Source organism: Natator depressus, chromosome 1 (genome assembly GCF_965152275.1).
Source record: "Natator depressus isolate rNatDep1 chromosome 1, rNatDep2.hap1, whole genome shotgun sequence".
In the NCBI taxonomy this organism is placed as follows: Eukaryota; Metazoa; Chordata; order Testudines; family Cheloniidae; genus Natator; species Natator depressus.
The window spans coordinates 286833344-286856800 of record NC_134234.1 but is presented as its reverse complement, the minus strand read 5'-3'; the positions used below and the strand labels follow the sequence as shown (position 1 = coordinate 286856800).

The following is a 23457-nucleotide window of genomic DNA, read 5'->3' as shown; positions in this document are numbered from 1 at the left end:
CTCTATTCATACCTTGAAGGCCTGAATCAGAATCCAAATACTTATGTAAACAAATATACAATAGTTTAATAAACTATTTAAATTCAAAAAGTAACTCAGATTCACCATTCAGGAGATATGGGGAGAAAGCAAGATTAAAGTGAGAGAAGGTAAGAAAGCATATTTGATTGCTCACCAGATGAGTGCACAAATATAGGGAGAAGCAGGAGGCTCATGATAGTAGGCCAGGGCGTATGAATGGGGAAGCATTGTTTCACAGAGGCAGATGTGCGTGTGCAAAGGAGGTGTATGTAGAAGTGACTTTTTATGGAGTAAGCACGCAGGTCACCAACTTCACCTCCAAACATATTCACTACCGCAGAGCTTGATGGTACACGCACTATCATCTGGATCTTATCACTTGTCTTTTCATTGTGTGGATGCAGTGTATCTCTTGTTCTAGTCATCTGTCATCTGTCCACTCTGAATGGCCATACTAGCTACACAATTCTGCAGCTAGTAGGAGATGCTGTGATAGCTGTGTAAACTGTACCTTCTTCCATCTTCTCTTCATCCATATTGCACGTGTGGGTTATAGACATGATCTTTACCACACATCAAACCCCTTACCAACATAAGGTAATTGTTGCACCAGAGTTTCTCATGGGAGCACACAGTGCACTGCCAGCCATGCCATCAGATGTGCTCAATCATATTTTAATCTGGGGAGCCGACAGTTTGGGTTAGAGTACCAGTACTGTTTCTATTCACTTCCACTTTTTTTTTCCACTTTATTGTTCAGAGGCCAAATTCTGATGATGATACTCAGTCAACAGGAGAGCAGCCTATGTTTGCTTATAGTAACTTATTAAAGCATAGAGACAGACCTAGGAACCAATGATCTCTTTTTTTTTTCTATTCTACACCAGTGTAGAACATGGCACTTGCTATTGTCATATACCTCAGTTCATTCACAGAGCGTGTAAGAGTGAATTCATTTCAGTCATTAGTTTCCATTGTAAGCTGCTTCTAGAATTTATTTATCTTCCTTTCTATTTGATAAATTGCACATGTTCATACCAGGTTAAGAAAACGACAGAAGCTACTTTGCAGACTATACAAGACATGGTCACCATTGAGGACTATGACGTGTCAGAATGTTTCCAGCACAGTCGCTCTACAGAGTCTGTGAAGTCAACAGTCTCTGAGACGTACATGAGTAAGCCCAGCATTGCAAAAAGAAGAGCTAACCAGCAGGAGACTGAGCAGTTCTATTTCATGGTATGTTGGTTGCTTCTTCAGCCATGTGATCTGGTCCAAACAAGTGTTTTCAAAAGGAATTGAAGTAACAGATAAAATTAATCCATTGATTTTTGTCTCTGCAGAAATTCAGAGAATTCCTGGAAGGGAGTAATCTCATCACAAAGCTGCAAGCAAAACATGACTTACTGCACAGGACACTTGGAGAAGGTAAATGATGCAGGAGAGACTGAAAAGCAATTCTAGGGTGAACCCACTAAAATATTTAAAGTGTATGCAGTGGAAAATTACAAAGCTCAGAGTCCTAGTGCCCAGTAAATATAGGCCTGATTTCTTTACCAGTCCTCATTCAATGCAGTGGTTAGAGCCTTTTCCTGCACAAGAGAAAGCTATAAACTGGTTTTATTTCTTCAATAGATATTAGTTTGTATTTTGCAAGTATAACAATGTGGACAAATGAATGCATTTGGGAATGAAACTATTGAATGAAACATCTGTGTTCTGATTTGAGAAAATAATACAGTACTAGACACATACTGAATTAAAAGCTGTGCAAGACATTCTGTTTTTGCTTCCTGAATTTTTTTTCAGAGAGAGTTTTGTAAACACGTAAATGGCAACATTCTGTAAGGCCCCTATCCTGCAACTGGAGCCACCAGCACAGACTCTCATGCCCTGCAGAGCCCCACTGTGGCTCCATTCCAGGATGGGGACCTGGAATGGAGACAAGCAAATGTATCCTTTTACCACAGGACAGCATTAGCGAGTCGGGGCTCAAAAGATGGGAGGAAGCAAGATGCTGGGGGAAGCAGAAACAATGGAAATTTGGTGATAAAATCTGTTTTCACAAAAGTTCCACCTGTTCAGTCAGGATGGCAGGATCCAGATTTGCATCCAGAGTATGGATACAGTTTGAATAAAAATCCAAACTCAGAAGGAATCTAAAATTTGGACAGCATCTGGATCCTGATCACCCCAATCAACCTATGTCTTCTTACTGACAGCTCATGTACATGGGGTTAATATGGGATTTGTTTGTCAAAGTTAAATAAACCACCATGAAATCAACTATCAAGCGGTCAAGCCAAGCAGAATCATGAGTAGACTGACCAGAACATGCAGGTGAATGAGAGACAGATACTTGGGATGGAATTAATCTGCAGGCCACAACCCTATTAATTATACCTTGGGGAAGGGAACTACTTTTCACCCTGCTCTCACAGGACTTTAACCACAAACCAAACAATAACTTGGTGACTACAATGATAGAGGCCACAGGGCTGGGGACTGCCTCAGTCCGCAAAGACTCCAGGTTCCTCTCTTCTGCTGAGAGCAAGGTCCAACAGTGAAATCCTGGGTCTTGTTTACCTTTGGGAGCTGGCCCTTTTAGTCTTTATGTGCACAGGACACCAGCCACAAGTTGCGATGAGTCAGTGGTCATACCAGCATTACGTGAATTTTGGAATTCTTCTGCTTTCAACCAAATTGTGCCTCCAGGAGGCTGCAGAGAAGGTGAAAAAACCCACTAGACTAGTTTTCCCTAATGGGAAAAATTCCTTACTGATCCCTAGAAACAGCATCATAAATGGCACAGCTCCAAATCTACAACCAGTGAAGGGGAGGGAGGGGCAGCTATCAGTAGAGTAAGAGACTTTTGAAACACCCTGACTAGCTTAATAGGTGAAGGGAAGAGAGGTGCATCCAGCAGCCCGCCATTCAGGTGGGACCATCTCCCCTGGCCCACTTAATGACTAAGTGGAGGACTAAAGGAGAAGGGAGCAGTGGGACATCCCCCATTCTGCCATGTTTGTGCTTTGGTCTTCTCTCACTCCCTGCTGTACTGAAGATAGTGAGAGGGTAATTAGAGAAGGTATCTTTTGAGTATAGATAAATCCTATAACAAGCAGTCTTAAAATTTTTCACTGGTTTCTTTAGACAGATTCATGGTCATCCTGAAAAAGGATTCTGTAAAGTCTAGGTTATCCAGAAATTAACTTAAACTTCCACAGCTGTTTGGGAAAGTGATTCTTCTCAATTATGTAGATAGATAGTTGGTAATTTATCGTTAAACTGTGACATAAATTGATAGTTTATCCAGGCACAGTTTCTAAGAAGTTTGGTGGAAAAACAAACTGTGCATAAGTTGTAATGCTATGTCATGTATTTCTAACAAAACTGATTTCGTAGCCTCTTGAGACGGTACTACATTAATTAAAAATAGATATGTGCACACCTTGTATACGTAAAATAGATTGAAAGAGAGAAAAGGAAGCTATTTTGGATGTACCTATTACATGGCTTAGTAGTTAACAGACACATATAAAGCCTTGAGTTCTCTTTTCCCTTTGCATACATTCATGTAGCATATGATTGCTATCTTCTTAACTTTCATTGTCCCACAGAATTTTGCAAAGGCCATCATTTTGTACTGGAACTCTCATGTAATACTACCCCCAAATACAGTTTCTTGGTGGCCACAGTTGCTGGAAGTGGCAGAGCCCTATCAAAATTAGGACAAAACTCTGAGCAGGTGGCAGTGTTTTGTCAGGTTGGGTATGTCCTTAGCATCACTACACTATAAAACTAAGGTTATGTCTACAATAAGAGCTAGGGGTGTGAATCTCTAGCTTGCATAGACATACTCATGCTACCTCTCATTGAGCGGGCGCTAAACACAGTAGTGTGGCCATGGTGGCACAGACTATCTGAGCCAAGTATGTATCCATGGAGTTCAGGCAGATTTTACTGAGCACAGTTAGCCCATGCCACTGCTCGCCACTGCCCATGCTACCGTGGCTACCCTACTGAGCTAGCAGGAGTGTGACTACTCACGCTAGGGAATCTCACCCACAGCACCTACTGGAGACATAGACTAAAACAAGCTAACCTCTGCAAGCAAACATCACCTGAAGCCAGAGCACACCGAAGGAAGCTTTTAGCTTTTTAGCTGAGGTGATAGGCTACCAAAATTCGTTTAGTTGCTAAAGTTCAGTTTTTATTTCAGTATTTATTTATTGTGGTGAACCTGTATCTTCAGATTTGGAAAAATAAATTAGAGATGTTTGTCTTCAAGTGCTTGCTCATGTCCATTCCACGTTAGATGTGTGCGCGCTGCGTGCACCACTGCCAGAGTTTTTCCCTCAGTGGTATCCATCGGACCAGCTGTAGCGCCCTCTGCTGCCGCACACTTACGCGCCGGTATAAGGGGCCCTGCCGGCTCCACACCCTCTGTTCCTTCTTACCGTCCTGACGGTTACTGAAACAGGTCCTCTTGCTTCGGCAAGGTGTTTTTTGAGTGTTTTTTATCTCTTCAGCTTAGTTTGTTAGTCTTAGTGTAGTAACAGTGTAAATAGTTTTAAGTGTAGATAATTAGTCCCCCTCCTTTAGCGTATAGGGGCTCCCTTTTCCCCTGGGGCCAGGCATGCCCCAGTCCCCGGCCTTCAAACCTTGTGCCTCCTCTGGCAAGCCTATGCCAGTGAGCGACCCACACACTCCAGTTGTCTGAAGCCTCTGGGAGAGGGTCACATACAAGAGCGCTTTCAGATATGTCGGGGCCTTAAGTATTGTACAGAGAAAGATAGGCTAGACTGAGAGCTATCCTAATGGAAGCCGCTCTTAGACCAGCATCGGAGCCAAGCCGATTGGACTGGGCACCAAGCGCTTCAGTGCGAAGCGCCCCTCTGGTACTGCATGTTTCTCGGCACTGTTCTTCATCTCCAGTGCCAAGGAAAAAACATAAGGAACAGCAGTCCAAGAGAAGACACTCCCCAGTGCCAAGAAAAGGCAAGCAGGGGGAAGGCAGTGGAGTGCAACCCACATCAGGCCACTCCTCCATCCCCGGTCCCATAGCGGTACCATCAACTCCACCCCGAGAGCAGTTGAGCTCAGTGCAGGAACCCGCCTGCACCAGGAAGTCATTGCTGTGCCAGTGGGGTTGCAGTGCCTTCTACCCCAGAGGCCTTTGAAGCATCCAGGGACTTATTTTCTCTGCCAACCCCAATGGGACAACTGCCTGATCTGATGAGCATGAGCAGAAGAGAGCGTGGAGCTCCAAGCTCTTTCCCAGCACCGGGGCCCTCGGTACCTTCCAAAGGCAAGACAGCCCTTCTTTCATCTGTGAGCTCACCCCCGGTCTGGCACCAGTCCCCGCACCCTTGGCACTAACTGGTAGAAGCAAGGGGTACCGTGGTCACCTCAGGAGGCCTCTTCTTCGGAATCTGAGGTGGAGTCCTACACCCATCCCAAGAGCCACCAGTGGTATCCATCCTACATCCCACCAGATCCCGGTGCAGGTCCCCCCACCAGCACCTGACTGGCAGGGCAGTGGCCGATGCAGTGGCTGTTCTGGAATCTGTGGGGGTTTCCCCCGGTACCAGGACCATCATCCCACCAGTCCTGCTCAGTTGTGTCCCAGAGGCTGGCTCCCACACTGCTCCATTCAACACCGGACTCTGACTCTAGTACCAAGCCTGGTACCTACATGCAAGATGTGGGCCTGGTGAGAGTAATAGGGGCAGAAGAAGAGGAGGAAAGCTCTCCCTCCGGTACGAGCCTCTTACTTCTCCTCCCCAGATGAGTCTGTCTCAGGGCCGAGCAGGAGAACCCCTCAGGAGCTTCTAAAGAGAATAGCTGCTAATCTGGGGCTAGAGGTTCAGGTGTTCAAGAAGTCCATAGCTTCACTGACATTTTGACTGAAGCAGCACCTTTTAAGGTGATCTTACCCATCAATGAGGCTGTTATGAGTCCAGTCAGAGCCCTGTGGCAGACCCCATCTTCTCTTCCTCCCACTTTGAAGAAGGCAGAGGAGAAATACTACATGCCAACCAAAGGGTACGAGTACTTATATTCTCACCCTCCTCCGGGGTCCCGAGTCATAACAGTGGCCAATGAGAGAGACAGACAAGGCCAGGCAAGTGCTACCCCCCATCAGAAATACTTAAAGAGATTAGATCTGTTTGGCAGAAACTTTTATTCAACGAGGGGATTGCAGCTTTGTATCTCTAACCTGCAAGCCTTGCTGGGGGGCGGTATGATTACAATATGTGGGACTCTTTGATGAAATTTAAAGACTCGCTGCCTCATGATGCCAAGCAAGAGTGCTCTGCCCTCTTAGAGGAGGGAAAGAACATAACCAGAGCCTTCCTCCAGGCAGCCCTGCATGCAGCTGATACAGCAGCCAGAACAATGGCTTCCGCAGTGGCTATGAGGCGATGCTCTTCGCTGCAGTCCTTGGAGCTACCGCAGGAGGTCTGACAGTCAATCCAAGAACTCCCATTTGAGGGAACCTCACCATTTTTGAGCAAACAGACACAAAGATCCATGGTCTGAAGGACTCAAGGGCTACCCTCAGATCCCTGGGTTCCTATGCTCCGGCTCTTTCGAGGAGGCATTTCAGGCCTCAGCAACTGGCCTGCTTCTCAGCTCTGCCACCGCGACGGGACTTGTTCAAGAAAAGGAGCAGGGGTTACAAGTGTCAACCATCCCCATCCACCTCAACCTCACTACCGGTGTCGCATAGATACTCAGGAGGTCCCAAGCAGAACTTTTGAAGGTGCACCCAAGGGCTCTATACTAGTTCCAACATCAGGTCCTGCTCCTGACCCTTTTGTTTTTGGACCAACTTTCCCACTTCAGCCCAGCATGGTCCTTCATCACATCAGAGCGCTGGGTGCTGAATACAGTTGTGGACAGTTACACCCTTCAGTTTTCCTCCACCCCTTCCTCCCCCCTCCATCCCTCTTTAGGGACCCTTCTCAGGAGTAACTTCTAGCCCCAGAGGTGAAAGCCCTCCTACAGGTGGGGCCGTGGAAGAGTTGCCTTGAAACTTGAGAGGGAAGGGGTTTTACTCCCGATATTTCCTAATCCCAAAGGCCAAGGGCGGGGGGGTTTCATTGACCCATCCTGGACTTGCGCCTCCTCAACAGTTATTCTAATAAACTGAGGTTCTGTATGGTCTACCTGGGCTCCATCATTCCCTTTCTGGATCCAGGGGACTGGTATGCTACCCTCGACTTGAAGGACACTATTTCCATCTTCCAAGGCCACAGAAAATTCCTCAGATTCGTAGTAAACTAGTCCCATTACCAATTCACTGTCCTCCTCTTTGGTCTGTCTGCAGCCCCCTGGGTTTTTACGAAATGCATGGCAGTGGTAGCAGCCTTGCTCAGAAGGCAAAGGGTACTACCTGTACCTCGACGACTGGCTGATCAAGGGCCACTCAGAGGCTCAAGTAAAGTACAGCATCAGCCTGGTCCAAGCCACCTTCTGAGCAGTGGGCCTGTTGATAAATGAACAAAAGTCAACTCTCATTTCAGTCCAGAGAATAGAGTTAGTCGGGGCAGTGCTAGACTTGACACAGACCAGAGCTTTCCTTCCAGAGGCTCCATTCCAGACAATGTCAGATCTGATATCCAGGGTCAAGGTCCACTCCGTCACAACAGCCCAGGTTTCCCTGAAGCTCCTGGCACACGTGGCTATGTGCACGTACAGGGTACGAGACACAAGGCTGTGCCTCAGACCCCTACAGGCATGGTTAGCTTCAGTGTACTCACCGAACAGACATCACTTGGACTCAGTGCTTAGTGTTCCAGCCCCGGTCCTCGCCTCCCTTGGTTGGTAGAAGGACCCCTGGTCGGCAATGGGGGGGAGTTCCCTTTGTCAGTGTCCATCTGTTGGTGTTTTGGATGCTTTGGATGCTGGTTTTGGATGCTTCCATCTAGGTTGGAGAGCCCACCTCGATCGCCTCAGGACTCAGGGCTTGTGGTCCCAGGAAAAGCTCTCCCTACATATAAATGTCAAAGAGCTCAGAGCGGTCTGCTTAGTTTGCCAAGTGTTTCTTCCCCAGATCACGGGCAAAGTAGTACAAGTGCTTACAGACAACACGACAGCCATGTTCTACATTGACAGACAGGGAGGAGTGAGGTCCTCCACCCTGTGTCAGCAGGCTGTCCATCTCCATTCACCTCAAGGCTATCCATCTTCCAGGAGCCTGGAAAGCCCTGGCTGATCACCTCAGCAGATCTTTCTCCTCTCACCACAAGTGGTCTCTTCACCCAGAGGTTATCAGGTTCATCCTCCAAAGGTAAGAGATCTCCCCAGGTAGACCTTTTGCAACCAGGCAGAACAGGAAATGCCATCAGGTTTGCTCGCTTCATGGTCACAGCCCTGCTCCCTTTCAGCCACCTTCCTGCTTCCATTGGCAGAGCTCCTAATCTGTGTATTTCCTCCAATTCCTCAGGTCCTACTGAAAATCAAGCAGGACAAGGCAAGTGTTATCCTTATAGTGCCGGTGAGGCCACACCAACACTGGTTCAGCACACTGCTACACATGTCAGTAGTGCCCCTGCTACCCTCCTACTCCGCACAGACATGATCTCGCAAGACCATGGATATTTACTCCACATGACCCTTGTGGCCCTTCATCTGACTGTGTGAAAGCTCCATGGTTGAACTCGGAGGAACAAGCTTGTTCAGAACAAGTCCGCCAGGTCTTGCTAGGTAGTAGAAAGCTGTCTGTTAGTGCTATCTACCTGACCTAGTGGAAGCATTTCTCGATATAGTCTTCCCAACAAAGTCTGTCTCTTACTTGGTCTTCCCTTCAATCTATCCAGGAATACCAGCTCCACCTAAAATAGCAAGGTCTGGCCCTTGCACCTATCAAGGTACACCTAACAGCGATCTCAGCCTTTCACCTGCCAGTGAGTGGTAGGTCAGTTTTCTCACACGAGATGTCCATCTGCTTTCTTAAAGTGTTAGAGAGATTTTACCCTGAGACTTGCGAGCTGATTCTACCCTTGGATTTAAACCTAGTCCTGTCAAGAGTCATGGGCCCTCTCTTTGAGCCGCTAGCATCAAGTCCTCTGCTGTTTCTCTCCTGGAAGGTCACTTTCCTGATAGTGATTACCTCCGCCAGAAGGGTCTCGGAAATCAAGGCCCTTATGTCAGAACCTCCATACACGATGTTCTTTAAGGACAAGATTCAGCTGTGTCCCCACTTGGCCTTCCTTCCAAAGGTGGTTTCATAGTTCCATAGTAACCAAGCCATTTTCCTGCCAGTTTTCTTCCCAAAGCCACACAGGAATTCAGAAGAGCCACAGCTTCACTCACTGGATATCAGAGATGCCCTAGCCTTCTACACTGAGAGGATTAAGCTGTTCCATAGATCTATGCAACTCCTTGTGACAGTAGCAGAAAGGATGAAAGGCCTGTTGGTTTCAGCCCAGAGAATCTTATCCTCGATAGCCTCCTGTATTTGGGCTGCTACGAGCAGGCGGACATTCCACCTCCTGCTGTCTTCACCACTCATTCGACAAAAACTCAGGCCTCATCAGCTGCATTTCTGGCCCAGGTCCCAATTCAGGATATCTGCTGGGCTACAACCTGGTTGTCAGTGCATACCTTCTCCTTCCACTACGCCATCACCCAGCAGAGCAGTATTGTAATCTGCATGTCCATGAACTCCAAGGCCGCCTCCTTGGGTACTGCTTGTGAGTCACCTAACATGGAATGGACATGAGCAAGCACTCAAGGAAGAAAAAACAAGTTACTACCCTTTCCGTAACTGTTGTTCTTTGAGATGTATTGCTCGTGTCCATTCCACGACCCACCGTCCTATCCCTCTGTTGGGAGTTAGCCAGCAAGAAGAAATTGAGATGATGCAGGGCCAGCAGTGCCCCTTACACTGACGTATAAGTGTGTGGCACCAGAGGGAGCTAGAGCCGGCCCAATGGATATCACTGAGAGAAAAATCTCTGGCAACGGTGCACATGGCATGTGCAATCGTAACGTAGAATGGACATGAGCAACACATCTCGAACAACAACAGTTACAGAAAGGTTAGTAACTGTTTTTTTTAATTGTGTCAATAACAAATATAGGAAACATACTAATTGTCAAATTGGTTCAGTCCCATGGCTCATCCAGTCCAGTATCCTGACTCCAAAAAGAGCCAATACCAGTGCTTCAGAGGACGGTACAAGAAACCTCACATAAGGCAGAATAATCAGCCCCTCCCAGTAGGTCTCATCTTGATCTCCAGTAACTAGAGATGGGCCTAAACCTTGAAGTCTGAGGGTTTTTTAATCTCTTCCAGAATTTGTTTGCATTAACTGTTATGACTCTAATATTCTTTTAAGCCATATAAATGTCCAATCCCTTTTCTAATCTTGTTTAAATTTTGGCCCTAATGACATCCTGTGACAGAGTTCCACAGTTTCAATATATAGTGTATGAAAATGTATTTCCTTTAATTGATTTTGAATTTGCCACCTTTTAATTTAATTGACTCTCCCTAGTCTACCTTCTCTAGATCATTCATTATTTTATATATTTTTATCATGTCCCTTCATATTCATTTTCTTTCAAAGGTAAACAATCAGTCTTTAATTCTCTCCTCACATGAAAGATTTTCCAGGCCCTGGATCATGGGCGGCAGGTGGACCCCCACTTTGGCTGGGGGCCTGAGCCCCCCACACCTCCCTCTCATGGCCACCAGAGGAGCCCTGGGCCAGCCCCAGCCAACCGACCAACCCAAGCTCCAGCAGAGCAGATCTAGCCAGCCAGCCGACCTGAGCCTCAGCCGGAGCAGCCCCAGCCGAAATTGGTGGCCTGGGGCCAGAGCAGACCCAGCCTCCCACAGCAGCAGCTGCAGCCTTCTCTGGCCTATTATACCCACCACCCATGCCCTTGATCTTTCTTGTCACCCTTTTCTGAACCTCCTTTAGTTCTGCAAAATATTTTTTGAGATGGAGTGACCAGTAGTACCTGCAGAATCCAGATGAGACTGCACCACTTATTTGTATAATGGCACTATAATATTTTGCATATTTTTCTCCATCTGTTCCTATGTATCCTAACATCTTATTTGCCTTATTGACTGCAGCTACCTTCTCTAGACCATTCATTATATATTTCTATCATGTTCCCTCTTATTCATTTTCCTTTCTAAGGTAAACAATTTTTATCATTGCAAAAGGTTAACAGCAGGGTGACTCAATGTTCCATGTTAAATCCTGTTTAATATATTTAATTATCTAGAGGGAGAGAGATGAGTGGTATGAGCAGTGAGGTGGAAAAGTTTGCAGATGACTAACCTAAATAATTGTGTCAAATCTAGAGAAGACTCAGGAACTTCAGAGGGCTTTAACCAAGCTAAGTGAATGGGCAACACAATGGTAAATGAAATTAATTATTTATAAATGCAAAACAGTGCACATTGGGGAGATAAAAGTTAAACTACTCATATACCTCATGGTTATAAATTAACTGTATCAACTCAGGAAAGTGACTTGGGCATCACTATGGACAGGTCAATGTGCAGCATTTATTGTACTCTTAAGAGAGTAAATAAATAGTTATTAGCAAGCAGTTACAGTCAAGAGCTCTGCATTTTTGGCATTGAACAAGTTTAGGCACCAGCCAGGATGCAATCTAATCCTGGCATAGCTCTATTTACATATTGATTTAGTCATTAAAATACATGAGCATAAACAGTGGAGGCTATTTGAAATTTTGCATCACATTATTTACATTACCAAATGGTTTTTTAAAGAGAAAATGTCTGAGAAGTAGCTTTATACGTGGATTGTTTTGGGTTATTTAAAACTATGGAGATGGAAGATAACCTCACATTGCCCTGAATTGTTGTACAGTTGTAAATCTTGTGAAATAAACTTGGGTTAAAAATAATTCAAGATGAATAGTATACTGGCAAGCATAAGTATAGTTACATACAAAAATAAGCTTTTATTTCCATAAGCTACAACTGAATATTTCCTTGTTCATTGAACTCCTCTAGGTCACAGAGCTGAATACGTGACCACCAGGTAAGATTTTTTTTTTTAACCTTTTTTGTGTTGTAGGGAGCTACAAAGATAATAAAGTTTCAAAAATCATCTATATGAACAATGTGATTAATTTGAAACATGAGTATTGTTAAATAAATTGTACAGAAGCATACTTGCATCACACATTCTAGCATCTAACTAAGCTAATGCTGTGACTTTAAATTGATAAAGGACTCACTTGTCCATTTTTTTCTGGAATTATAAAGTACTTTTGTGAACACCTTCATAAAATCTCATGAAGTTGAAACACATCAATTTAAAGGTTAATTTTTTGCTTTGGTGAATAGGAATGAAATATTTTTTAACATTTCTGCACTCTTTTATATTGTCATACAATGTTCCAAATTGTCACTTTTGCAAGATATCTCTTCTCAGATGTAGTTTCTACTGCTACCAAGGCACTACTGTGGAAACAGAAGTTTTAGGGGAGAAGGATTTCTTTAAAGATTAATTAAAAGTAATTTCCAGTCCTAATCAGCCCAGAGTCTCACTACCATATTTTTAGGTTTTAATGTGATTTTTTCCTAACTTTTAAAAAAAGGTTTTCTGTCTTCTATTGGCGCCTGAAAGAGCCATCAAAACAAGGGAACCTGACTGGCTATATAGGGACACTAACTACACACCAACAAGTACTGACAAGTGCACAAAATAAATTGTGAATTAGAGAAGAATACTTATTTCAGTAATCTCTTTTGGTTCTAGTCATCCCATGTGTTACATGTAACAATACTATGTAAACATTTAGCAGATAAAAGTGCATCGTGAGTTTTTTATGTTGATGCTATTCCTTTAATTCTTCTAGCTAAATTGCAATGTATTTTGTTTCTTGTGAAAAAAAATTGTCAGTATGAATGTGAGAGGCTAATCTGTTTAATAGTTACTGTCTCCAGATGAAAATGTCCATGATTTGTTTTTTGAAGTGCCTGAGGATTACAATGCCCAGCTTTAATTTTCAGTTGAAGTTTCTCCATCATGAGGCAACTTCTCTGTTTAATAAAAGAGGTGCTTAGAATGTTGGTGTGTCATGCTGTGGTTGGCAGGATGGATTTCCGTTCCTGCTGCACATTTCGTGGATGATCATACAAAATAAGACCATTCCAATCATACACTTTGGCGGAGGAGTGTACACTAAAACTTTAAAAGAGGATTTGTAAGGAATGTCAGAATTATCAGTGAGGAATTTCTTTTTAGCAGGATTTTTCCTCTCTTTATTATGTTACACTTAAATCTTGTGAAATGTCTTTGTTTGACAAGTACTGTTTTTGTTTTCCTTTTCTCCTCTTAAAATGTTTTATTACTTTGCCACGAGCTTACAGATATTTTATAGTATGACTTAATTCTACCTTGCTCAGTAATCACATTCCCTTCTCTTAGGCCTCCAAACCTTCCCCCTAAACCCCAGAAACACAGGAAGCCCAGACCCCGATCACAATATAATGCTAAGTTGTTTAATGGTGATTTGGAATCATTTATCAAGGTACTGACACCGGCTCTCTGGGTGGCTGATCTCAACACTTCTTGCTGTAATGGTCAAAACCTCATGTAAACTGAGGCAGATCACGATGTTCAAATTTGTCTTGGGCCTCTTGCCCAGCTGATCAATATAATACTTCCTAAAGTTAGAGGGAAACAGAAGAATACAATGTTCACATTGAACTTCCTTACAATTTATTTAATACAAGTATGGATGGTTTTGGTAAAAAATTTGCAGTTCATTAAAAGATAAAGTTTAATGTTATATCCCACAATCTGACATTATTTCCTACCAGCAGTTTTAGTCACTTTAAATAAATCAGAACCCTATGTACAGCCAATAGTACACTGGGTCTGAAATCCAGGTTTTCATTTCCCATGACTTCAGGAATTCATTGTATTGTGTGAAATTGTGAGAAGCATACTTCTGTATCTTGTATCTTTACTGTATTTACTATCTTCTTCTTTTTCTTACTTTATTTCTGATAATGCTTGTAGCCGAGGACGAAGGAACTCTCACACCAGACACCAGGTATAGTTCTAGTGAAAAGAAAGCTGACTCTTCCTCACTAACAAGTTGCATTCATGCCTGGCTTTAAATTAGTTTTCCAGTTGACCTTACAGGGGAGGTTTGCATTAAGAAATTAGATTGTTTCATAATTCAGTTTTGGCTGCCATAGTCCTCCTAGAGAATGACTATGGAGAGATGAACTATAAATTTACAGATATTCCCTTATTCATTAGCAAGCTCCCCACAATGTCCTGTGTTGAATGAGAATAAAACTTCAAATCAACTCTAGTAGTAAGGTTTAGGTAATCAGTTTACAAATTTTAAAAATGTTTTTCAAAACGACAACTCCTGGAAACTCACCTGGGATCTGAGAGTCAAGCTGAGTTCCTTTCTTCTTGTACATCATCACTGGTAGTAAATATTTTGTAGGACAAATTCCACCATTAATGGCACAAATATGATCCTACTGTTTTCAAATTGAGCTTTCCGCGACACCTACACAACTGCGCTGAAAGCTAATGGTATTACACAGATGTCATTTTGTGATATAAAGACATAATAGTAAATCATAGCACTGGGCAAAACATAAACATCATTATCTTCAATTATCTCTGCAAAGATACAAATAAAACAAAAATTAACACACCCAGGTTAAAAAAATAGAATGTATTGCCTTCCAGCACAATCCAGATCTTGGAACAGGCACTATGAGACGAGGTGGGTGAGAGCTCAGCCACAAGGAGAGAGGCTGTTCCCCTGCATGTCCAGTCTTAAAAAAGAGGTAGCCTAATGACTGATCATTCAGTAAGGCCAGGGAAAGGGCGTCTAGTCAAAGAATGAGCTTTGTATGGAAAGGATGAGTCATTTTGAGTGGCCCCACAACAGGATAGAAAAAATGGCTCATTATTACATAACTGCTTTAACAAGACATGCTCATCGGGCCGAAATACGTGCTTCTTAATAGCAGATATTTTATCTGAATTAATGGCAGTGGAAGGGGTCAGTCTTGGTGACATCTAGCAAAAGCAGATTCCTTCCTCAAATGATTTCTTTCCACCAGTGGGTAAAAAAATCTATGACCTGTTACTTTTGATTTGCAATGAGCTGGACAAATGTGAAAACTAAGGCTGAATGTTTTAGTGTTGTGAGGCTACTCCTAAAACAAGCATTAAAATAGTCATGTGTACTCTGGTAATTTCTTACTGCAAACAATACCCTTTTAGCAGCTTTACATTCCTTGTACAGATAAGTATGCTAGCAGTATATGTGATATATGTGTTCTAATATTTTGCTGTTTTGTACGGACAGCCCAATATTTATTGTTTTTAATTGTTGTAGTATTACTAGGTTAGCAGCTGAACTGTGCAGATCTTGTGCAAATTAATTTATCTGTTACTGAATTGCTACACAACCTGAAATGTAAATTTTGGTGTAATTATTATTGTTGATTCTTAACCATAACCCTCCCTTTGGCTTTTTTTTAGATAAAATTCTAAAATGTACATTACTTAAAGTAGAATAGTTACTGGAATTATGATAAATAACCCCATTAAAGCATTATAATGTTGCACACCAAAGCAATAGTTAGGTCGTCTCAGCAATTCCATTGTAGATTTTTTTCCCCAAACATATAAGAATATATATATTGTATATTTGCCCATGGTCTTCCAGTAAAAAACTAGACACACACATTGCGTATAGAATCTTTGCCTGGACTTAATTCTTAGCTCTGCCTTCTTTACTTCTAATTTAGTTTAACATGAAACTAAAGGACTATTTTATAAGAAGAAAAAGAAAGGTTGCATATTTTGAGTGACAGAGTTTTTTATTTGTTTTCTTTGTGGTTTTGTAACTTAATCTGTTTTTATATTAAATTTTGAAATAAATTGGTTCATATTTGAGATTCATTTGTCTAAAAATATTGTAGCCACCAAATAATGATTTTTGAAGGTACCTTTCGGTTATGAAAAAAGTTTATTTTTTCAAGCATAAGCAGTAACTATTTTTAACCATATATGGTTCATGTCCTCAATGCATATTTGAGGACTCCTTCAGAGTCCTTAATCTCCACTGGGTAAATAGTATCCTATTTTTAAAATGCCAAAATGCAGAGCCCAGCAAACAGTAACCATTCTCTTGGATCTGATCCTTTTGACACCAGCAGACGTTGCATGGGGCATGAACAATGCTCCTCCATCTCTCTCTCTCATGCTGTTTGCTGGAATGGCTACCTTTTTGTGTTTTTATAACTTAACTTTTTTACAAGACTATGTTGAGCCTGTGGAGGACAGAGACTGTTTTTTGTTTGGTCCCTACCCTTACACCTATCCAGTTTGGGTGACCCTACCAGGAGTTAAAACTCCTGCCAGCAAAGCACTCAGGGTCATTGAAACACACATGCCTTCCCACCACATAAAATCCTCAGGGAAGGAATTCTTTTGGATAATCAGTGGTTTGAAAAATAGTCAAATTAAACTTAAATTTTACTGATCTAGAATCCATGTATGGTCAAATACTTCCTGTTCCCTCCCACTGATTATTTTTTTAAACAGTCATATTTAATATAAAACAAAAAACCCTATATTTAGCTAACGCCATGGTTGTGATTCAAACACCAAAGGCAAGACATTTTAGAAATACAGGTTCTGATCCTGCACACAGACCCATATTGTTGCTTACTCTTATTCAGAATCCCACTGAAGAGAACTTGGGGATCAGGGCCAAATATCTTACCCTCCCTTTCGGACTGTATCGCAAATTGAGGGGTGGGTCCTAACTGGCACCGAAAATAGGCATAATGGATCCCCACACAGGAGAACACATGCTTCTAAAGCTGCATTAATGTGTATCTGTATTCTGGCTGAGACCCAGCCCTGTACACAACTTAGTCCTGCTAAGGGTAGGAATACACTGTACAGGTAGCTGTCAGTGGTAGTAATTCCCAGGTCAGGAAGTAGACAGTATACCATCCCGTGCTATCCAGTTGGTGGCTCTGACTGCAGACAGCCTGTGGAGCAGCATTTCTGACACCTCAGAGGAGCCAGAATAGGGGCCACTAACTTCCTTTCCCTGACCTTTCAGGCCTGGCCATATGAGCAAGCATCTGCAAGAATTTGGCCCCAGAGTATATAAAATTCACTCCAGCTACTAATGGAAAAATAAGCTAAATTAATGCACAAGCTTCATTTTTATACCATGATAATTAATGTTAATTGTATATTTAAAAGGAAATTCATTGTTTAACTCATTTTGCTTCAGGAGTCTAAAATAACTGCATGAAATGAGGTTTCATGTGTTTTAAGATAACCACATGCAAAAAGATAAATTGAGGATAAAATTTCAGCCATCACTTAGAATTTATTTGATTTGATGATTTGCATAAGAACCTTAATATTACTTTTTTAGCCTCTTGGCAAAAGTGGGGAGACAGTTTTTGTTTGGAAGGGGTTGTTTTAATAAATACTATGAGTCAATCTTGAATTATCAATAAAACCCATTTTCACATGTGATCTAACTTCTGTCTCTTTCAGTTTGTGATTATATTCTTTTTGCTTTTGCCAGGATTCAGGACAAGTCATTCCCCTCATAGTGGAAAGCTGTATCAAATTTATCAATTTATATGGTAAGCTCTGAAATATGTCATGTCATTTCATTGGCACCCTGGCTATTTTGCATAAAGTATATTTTGCATTATAATTTTACACCCTCATGTTTGTCATTTACTTGTTATAAAATAGATTAATTCTTTAGCACATGATCTCATTGCTCATCTTTTCTTCCCCTACTCTTCAGGTCTTCAGCATCAGGGAATTTTCAGAGTGTCTGGTTCCCAGGTGGAAGTCAATGATATTAAAAATTCATTTGAGAGAGGTAATTGAATTTTCATCCCTATGGGCAACCTGAGATCCAGCTCTTGAAAAAAAAATCTGTTAAAATTTAATAATTTTCTTGGATATTTAAGCAATTTTATGTACTGTATTCACTGTACTTCAAGCTTTACCTAACTGTATATTTACTTGCCCAGTATAGTAATGACTCTTTCAGCGTTTTCACTTTATTCTGCCGCTAGGCACATAAGATTATATTTTACTATACGAGTACACAAGATTTGTGACCCTTGCACTGTCTGTAAAATGTTTTATTTTACCAATGGTGAACTGCAAAGGATGACTTGTTTGTCTTTCCTGTTTTTATTATCTTTAAGATTCCCAAAAGAACCAAAAATATTAAATGGATGATCAGACAATATTTAACACAATTTGAGACCATTGTTACTGGGTCTTGCAGAATATGAGTGCTGGACTTTCTGGTCCTTCTGCCAAAGTGACATCACAGTCAATACAAGCATAGGTTGAAAGAGTCGTTCCATTTTAAACCTCTATTTTCATTCCTAAGGCAATTTCATCCCAGAGGATAATTTTCTGAGAAAGATGTGAGACAGTGAACAGAGGTTTTAAATGTGTTTGTCTTTCAACCTACATTAAGTCTATGACTTTTGTGATGTCACTTATTGTGGCAGAGGAACCAGGATCTGAAGGAGCTAGCAATTCTCAGATTGCGTTAAACCATAGTGTTAATTACATTTTTCTAAAAAAAAAAAACCACAGCTAAGTCGTCTCTGAGATTTTTACAAACCGTTTTTTAATTTCTAGCATAACCTTTGCAGATCACCTTTTAATAAGAGGAACCCTTGGAGAACAATCTGTCTTGTGACTAACAGTAAGAAGAAAGAGTAGATGATATTTTCACTCTCCAATATGAACTGCATACCTTGTAAAATCAGATATGATACTTGAGCAGATATGTGCAGTAACTGTTTTTATATGATAAATGATGCAGCGCCCTTATATCTGAGGACATTAATGGATTGTTACTGTCTATCTTTAAAGTCCGCCTTATTAAAATGGAAATTGTTTCACTACGGAAATGTTCTCGAAGTCATATAATATCATTAAAGCTAAAAATGTTTTAGCATCCAGTTTAGTCTTTTAAATGATGCAGTATTTTGCTGTGAGTTTTAGTGGTTTTGATTCTGTACATTGTACTCATACAACTGCATTATGCACATCTTCCTGAGTTTCTGTGAATGCCTGTTCAATCCAAAGAGAGATGTGCAGCTCAAATAAATCTCTGTTTTATATGTTCTATATAAGCTGCCTAGGAATAGTCCTAAAAGTCCTATTTCACTAAGAATGATCGTATTCTTTATTTCACTAATTGCAAATCATAATCTGTCCCAAAATATTCATTCTGAACTTCATGAGCTATGGGATCACTGGGTTACATAATTTAAAGAAAGATTTATTTCAGGCTGGGGGGTTTTTTTTTTGTTTGTTTTTTTTTCAGTTTAATCATGGGGCGGGATTTCTAAACCGATGTTTATTATTTTACTACCGTGCAACATCCCACGCAGTCAAATCAAATCTTCATTTATTTATATGAAATACTATTAAGCAAGAATGCCTGTGTATGTTTCATTTACTCTATTTATTTTTAAGGTGAAAATCCTTTGGCAGATGACCAAAGTAACCATGACATTAACTCAGTTGCTGGAGTACTGAAGCTCTATTTCCGAGGGCTGGAAAATCCTGTCTTTCCTAAGGAAAGATTTAATGATCTTATTTCCTGTGTCAGTAAGTAAAAATTCATATTTCATTCTCTATAGAATTACATGTTCATAAATACAGTAGCTACCTAGAAAAAAAATGATTTCACTGATTTTTCTGAAACAATTTGTTTGCCATCTACAACAGTCTGTGTCGATTATTAGTCATACTTGCAGCTGTGACTGCTCCCTTTTTCCAGAAGGATCAATGTACAGTGTAAGTCTTTGTTTTCAGTACAGCAGGAAGACAATCTTTCTTAGTATATGAAATATTTAAATTTACATACACTGCCATTTTCTTCTAATCTCTAGGGCAGAACAAGGGAATGATGACATCAGTGTGCCAAGAGAGTGCATTACTTCTAGCAATGGTTTCACTCTCTGCAGAAGTCTCATGCAAATGGTGGTGAATAACTATTTAATGACCCAACAGTGTCTGATTCTGAGCACCACCTGTGAGATGCTTAGTGCTCTCAATTTCCATTTGCTTTTTGGGGAGTTGGGATACCTCAGCCCTTTGCAGGATTAGGAGCATAATAGTTCTCATTCCAGGTGATGTTCTTGCCACTGTACACTAGGTAAAGAGAGGAAAGCAGTATAAAAGGGCTCAAAAAGCCTCCGAACCTGCTGATGAAAAATTCCCTCAGCACAGGGAACTGAGACAGATAGCTGCAGGCTGTCATCAGAGGACTTCTTCACAACCCCCAGCATGAAGAGCATGCCATCACGGGGCTGGAGTGGTAGGAAGTGGGACCGCAGCACCTAATGCTGCAAAATGCCTGGGCAGTACTATTGCCCACAGGCAGGCAGGGACAGGTTACTGTAATTTACGCAACCTTTGATTGCTGTCCGAGTTACACTGGGATATCCTACGGCCCTGGGACAGCCCAGAATCAACAGGGCACAAAACATGGCTTTGTGAGTTCCATAGTTAAGTTCCAGCTCTTGTGGAAAGCTTTCCTCCCCTGAGCCTCACTCTATTGGCTGGCTGTCCCAGCTGAATGTAAGTGTTATGAAGGGGGAGAAGCAATCTCCTAGGTAGCTATGTTCAGTCCCATGGGGTGGGGGGTTAATTAGGACAGGCACCTTGAACTCTACTATCGGCTCAGTGGGGAGCCAGCCCAACATGCAGAACTCCAGGGTGGTGTGTTCAGGTGCCCTGTGTTGCTCAGCAAATGGGCAGTTGTGCTTTGTACTATGTGGAGCTCAGTGTGTGGTTTCATTTCTAGATAGGATAAATGGCAGTAATCTAGCATGGAGGTTATTAATGAGTGGATCACTGTGATCTCTCGGTCACTCAGGAGAGGGTCATGCTGAGATGGAGGTGGGCACATTTTTTCCACCATGAGTATTTGAGTCTCCAGCAGCACTGTGGGCCCCAAAACTTCAGACTAATTTAACAATCTGAGGACAGATTCCCCCAACAGAAGAAGATGTGAGAGAAGACAAGTTCTATAAAGCATTTCAACCTTTCTACCAGTGTTACTTCAGTCTTGTCTGGGTTCACCTTTAATCAGCTGCTCCTCATCCAAGAGCAAATGTCATGGAGTCAAAAATTTTAAGGTCAGAGGAGGGACCATTCGGATCATCTAGTCTGACTTCCTTCATGGGGCATAAAAGTTAACCCAGTAATTCCTGTATTGAGTCCAATAGCTTCTGGTTGAACTAAATAATAGATATTAGAAAAACATCTAATGTTGATTTAAAGACATCAAATAATGGAGAATTTACTATATCACTTAGTAAACTGTTCAAATGGTTAATTGCCCTCATTGTTAAAAATTTGCACCTTATTTTCAGTCTGATTTTTCTCATTTCAACTTCTATCCTTTGGATCTTGTTATGCCTTCATTATTTTGATTAAGCATTAAGACAGCTGGGAGATAGTGGTGTTTACATGTAGACCTGGGTAAGTCCACATACTGCTGGCACTTCAACTTATATCATCTCACCAGATCTCCCAATGGCTTTAAATAGATTTGAATACTATGGAGGAAGAAGATTGAGCCTTATAGCTCAAATGAGGGCTTTGGAGATGGAAGAACAGTTGTCCAAAACAACCTGTTAGGTTCTTTCCAAGAAGAGGGGCCTGAAATGTTTAAAGTTCCTTTCCCGCCTTCAGCTTCTCAGATGCAGGACAGGTATATTTGGTGATTGATGGTAGAGTTCTGGCAGAATGAGTATAGATATGCATCCCTTGTCAATAGAAAGGTCAGCTCCAAAGCAACACCATTTTGTGGCCTACAGCTTCACTGAGGGGGAACCAGGTTCATGTGGCACTGGAGACTGGCCTATCTTATCAGTCAGCTTATTTGAGAAAAGTGAGTCTGGGCATTGGGTGATAGTTTGTGGGGCTTCTAGCATCAACCAATGATTCCTTTAGTCTGACTACTATATGTCTTATGGTAGGCAGTAAATTATCTTCCTGAAAGGAAGTGTTGACAATCTCTGTTATAGTAGGGCTCCCAGAAGTTCCCTGTTGTCTCTTTGTATCCAGGAAGAGTAGATATCAGAGTCACAGATGGTAACCCTGAATGATGTCACTCCTTTCCTTGGAAAGGGCGTCTTGTGTTTCTGTTCCTGCTCTTGGCTAGTTCCTCTTGTGGTTTATGAGGCCATCTTGGATGTAGGTGACCTTCTTTGTGACAATTACTCACAAAAAGAGGTACTGTGTATTAGGGTTGAGTAGAGCCAGTCTGTATTTCCAAAATGATTTGTAGCCCAAAAAAGTTCTGCTGGGATTCACTTTTCTGCCTCAGTGGCAAAGAAGAGAGAGGCTCTGTTTGCCTTTGTTATGGCAGTGGCATAGGTTTGTAGAAATTCTGTGTGTGCCACTGACTACTTTCAGTTATTTCTTTCACAAGTCAACTGACTGTCTGCATAGGTGGGGGGATTGAGAGAGGGTGCTTTGGTACTAGAATGTCTTTAGCAGTGTTCTAGAAGTGGGTGTAGGACCTAGCTAATTCATCTACTCCTTGGCTGCTTGGTTGGGTAGAGTTTTCTATAAGTAAGTTTTGGCAGGATCCAAGAGTTTTTCTGGGTAGATCATGGTGGTTTCATCTTGTTTTGGAATAAGGAGAGTTCTTATTCCTGTCTGGAGCAGCAAGTGGTCTGATCAAGTTAAGGGGATGGTTCTTGCATTTATATTCCCAGCCAGCCCTAAGAGCCAGTCCAGGGATAGTCAGCTGTGAACCTACATCTGTAGCTTACCTGTGAAAAACCTAAGGTGGAGAGTTTGGATATCTTTCTTAAAATATTTATAAAACACTTATGTGTGTGTTTGTTTTTAAACACAGTTACTGAGTATCAGTGAAACATTTGGTTTATATGAAATTCATGGTCTGTTGACTACTTCATCCTTGAAATATTACCTGCATTAAAATGTTTGCCCATCACAATATTTATATATTTGCTTATTTTTGACTTGTTTCTGTTTTCTGCTATGATAAGGTAGAAATGAGTATAGTAGTTTATATGAAATATTATTTGATTTCCAAGCAAAATCCTATTTATTCACACACTATTAAAGCCTAGCTTTTTAATCCAAGGCAATGTCAATTCATGTCCCGAACCAACCCATATTGGTGTTTGTATGCTCAAAAATAGGTGCGAGAACAAAGGAAACCAAAGCAGACTCTAAGCCTTAAACTAAGATTGAAGTAAGCTAAAAAGAGTTTAAGGAATTAAAAGCATTACTTGCATTTTTAGAGAGTCATCATAGAAGAAACATAGCGTAAAGCTCAGTGCAGATGTTTCAGCCCTCCAGAGAACTATTGCACTGAACA

The 23457-nt window shown here is 41.7% G+C and overlaps 1 protein-coding gene across 2 annotated transcripts in view; it reads left to right on the top strand.

Annotated features, from left to right (window-relative positions):
* Positions 1–23457, top strand: part of SRGAP1 (SLIT-ROBO Rho GTPase activating protein 1) — a 239567-nt gene that overhangs the window by 180944 nt on the left and 35166 nt on the right. For both annotated transcript variants that reach the window (XM_074942133.1, XM_074942132.1), the window contains exons 9-15: positions 1063–1260; positions 1365–1449; positions 12035–12062; positions 14055–14088; positions 17629–17689; positions 17860–17937; positions 19566–19700. In XM_074942133.1, coding sequence (XP_074798234.1) covers positions 1063–1260; positions 1365–1449; positions 12035–12062; positions 14055–14088; positions 17629–17689; positions 17860–17937; positions 19566–19700 — 619 coding nt within the window. The remainder of the gene's footprint in view (positions 1–1062; positions 1261–1364; positions 1450–12034; positions 12063–14054; positions 14089–17628; positions 17690–17859; positions 17938–19565; positions 19701–23457) is intronic.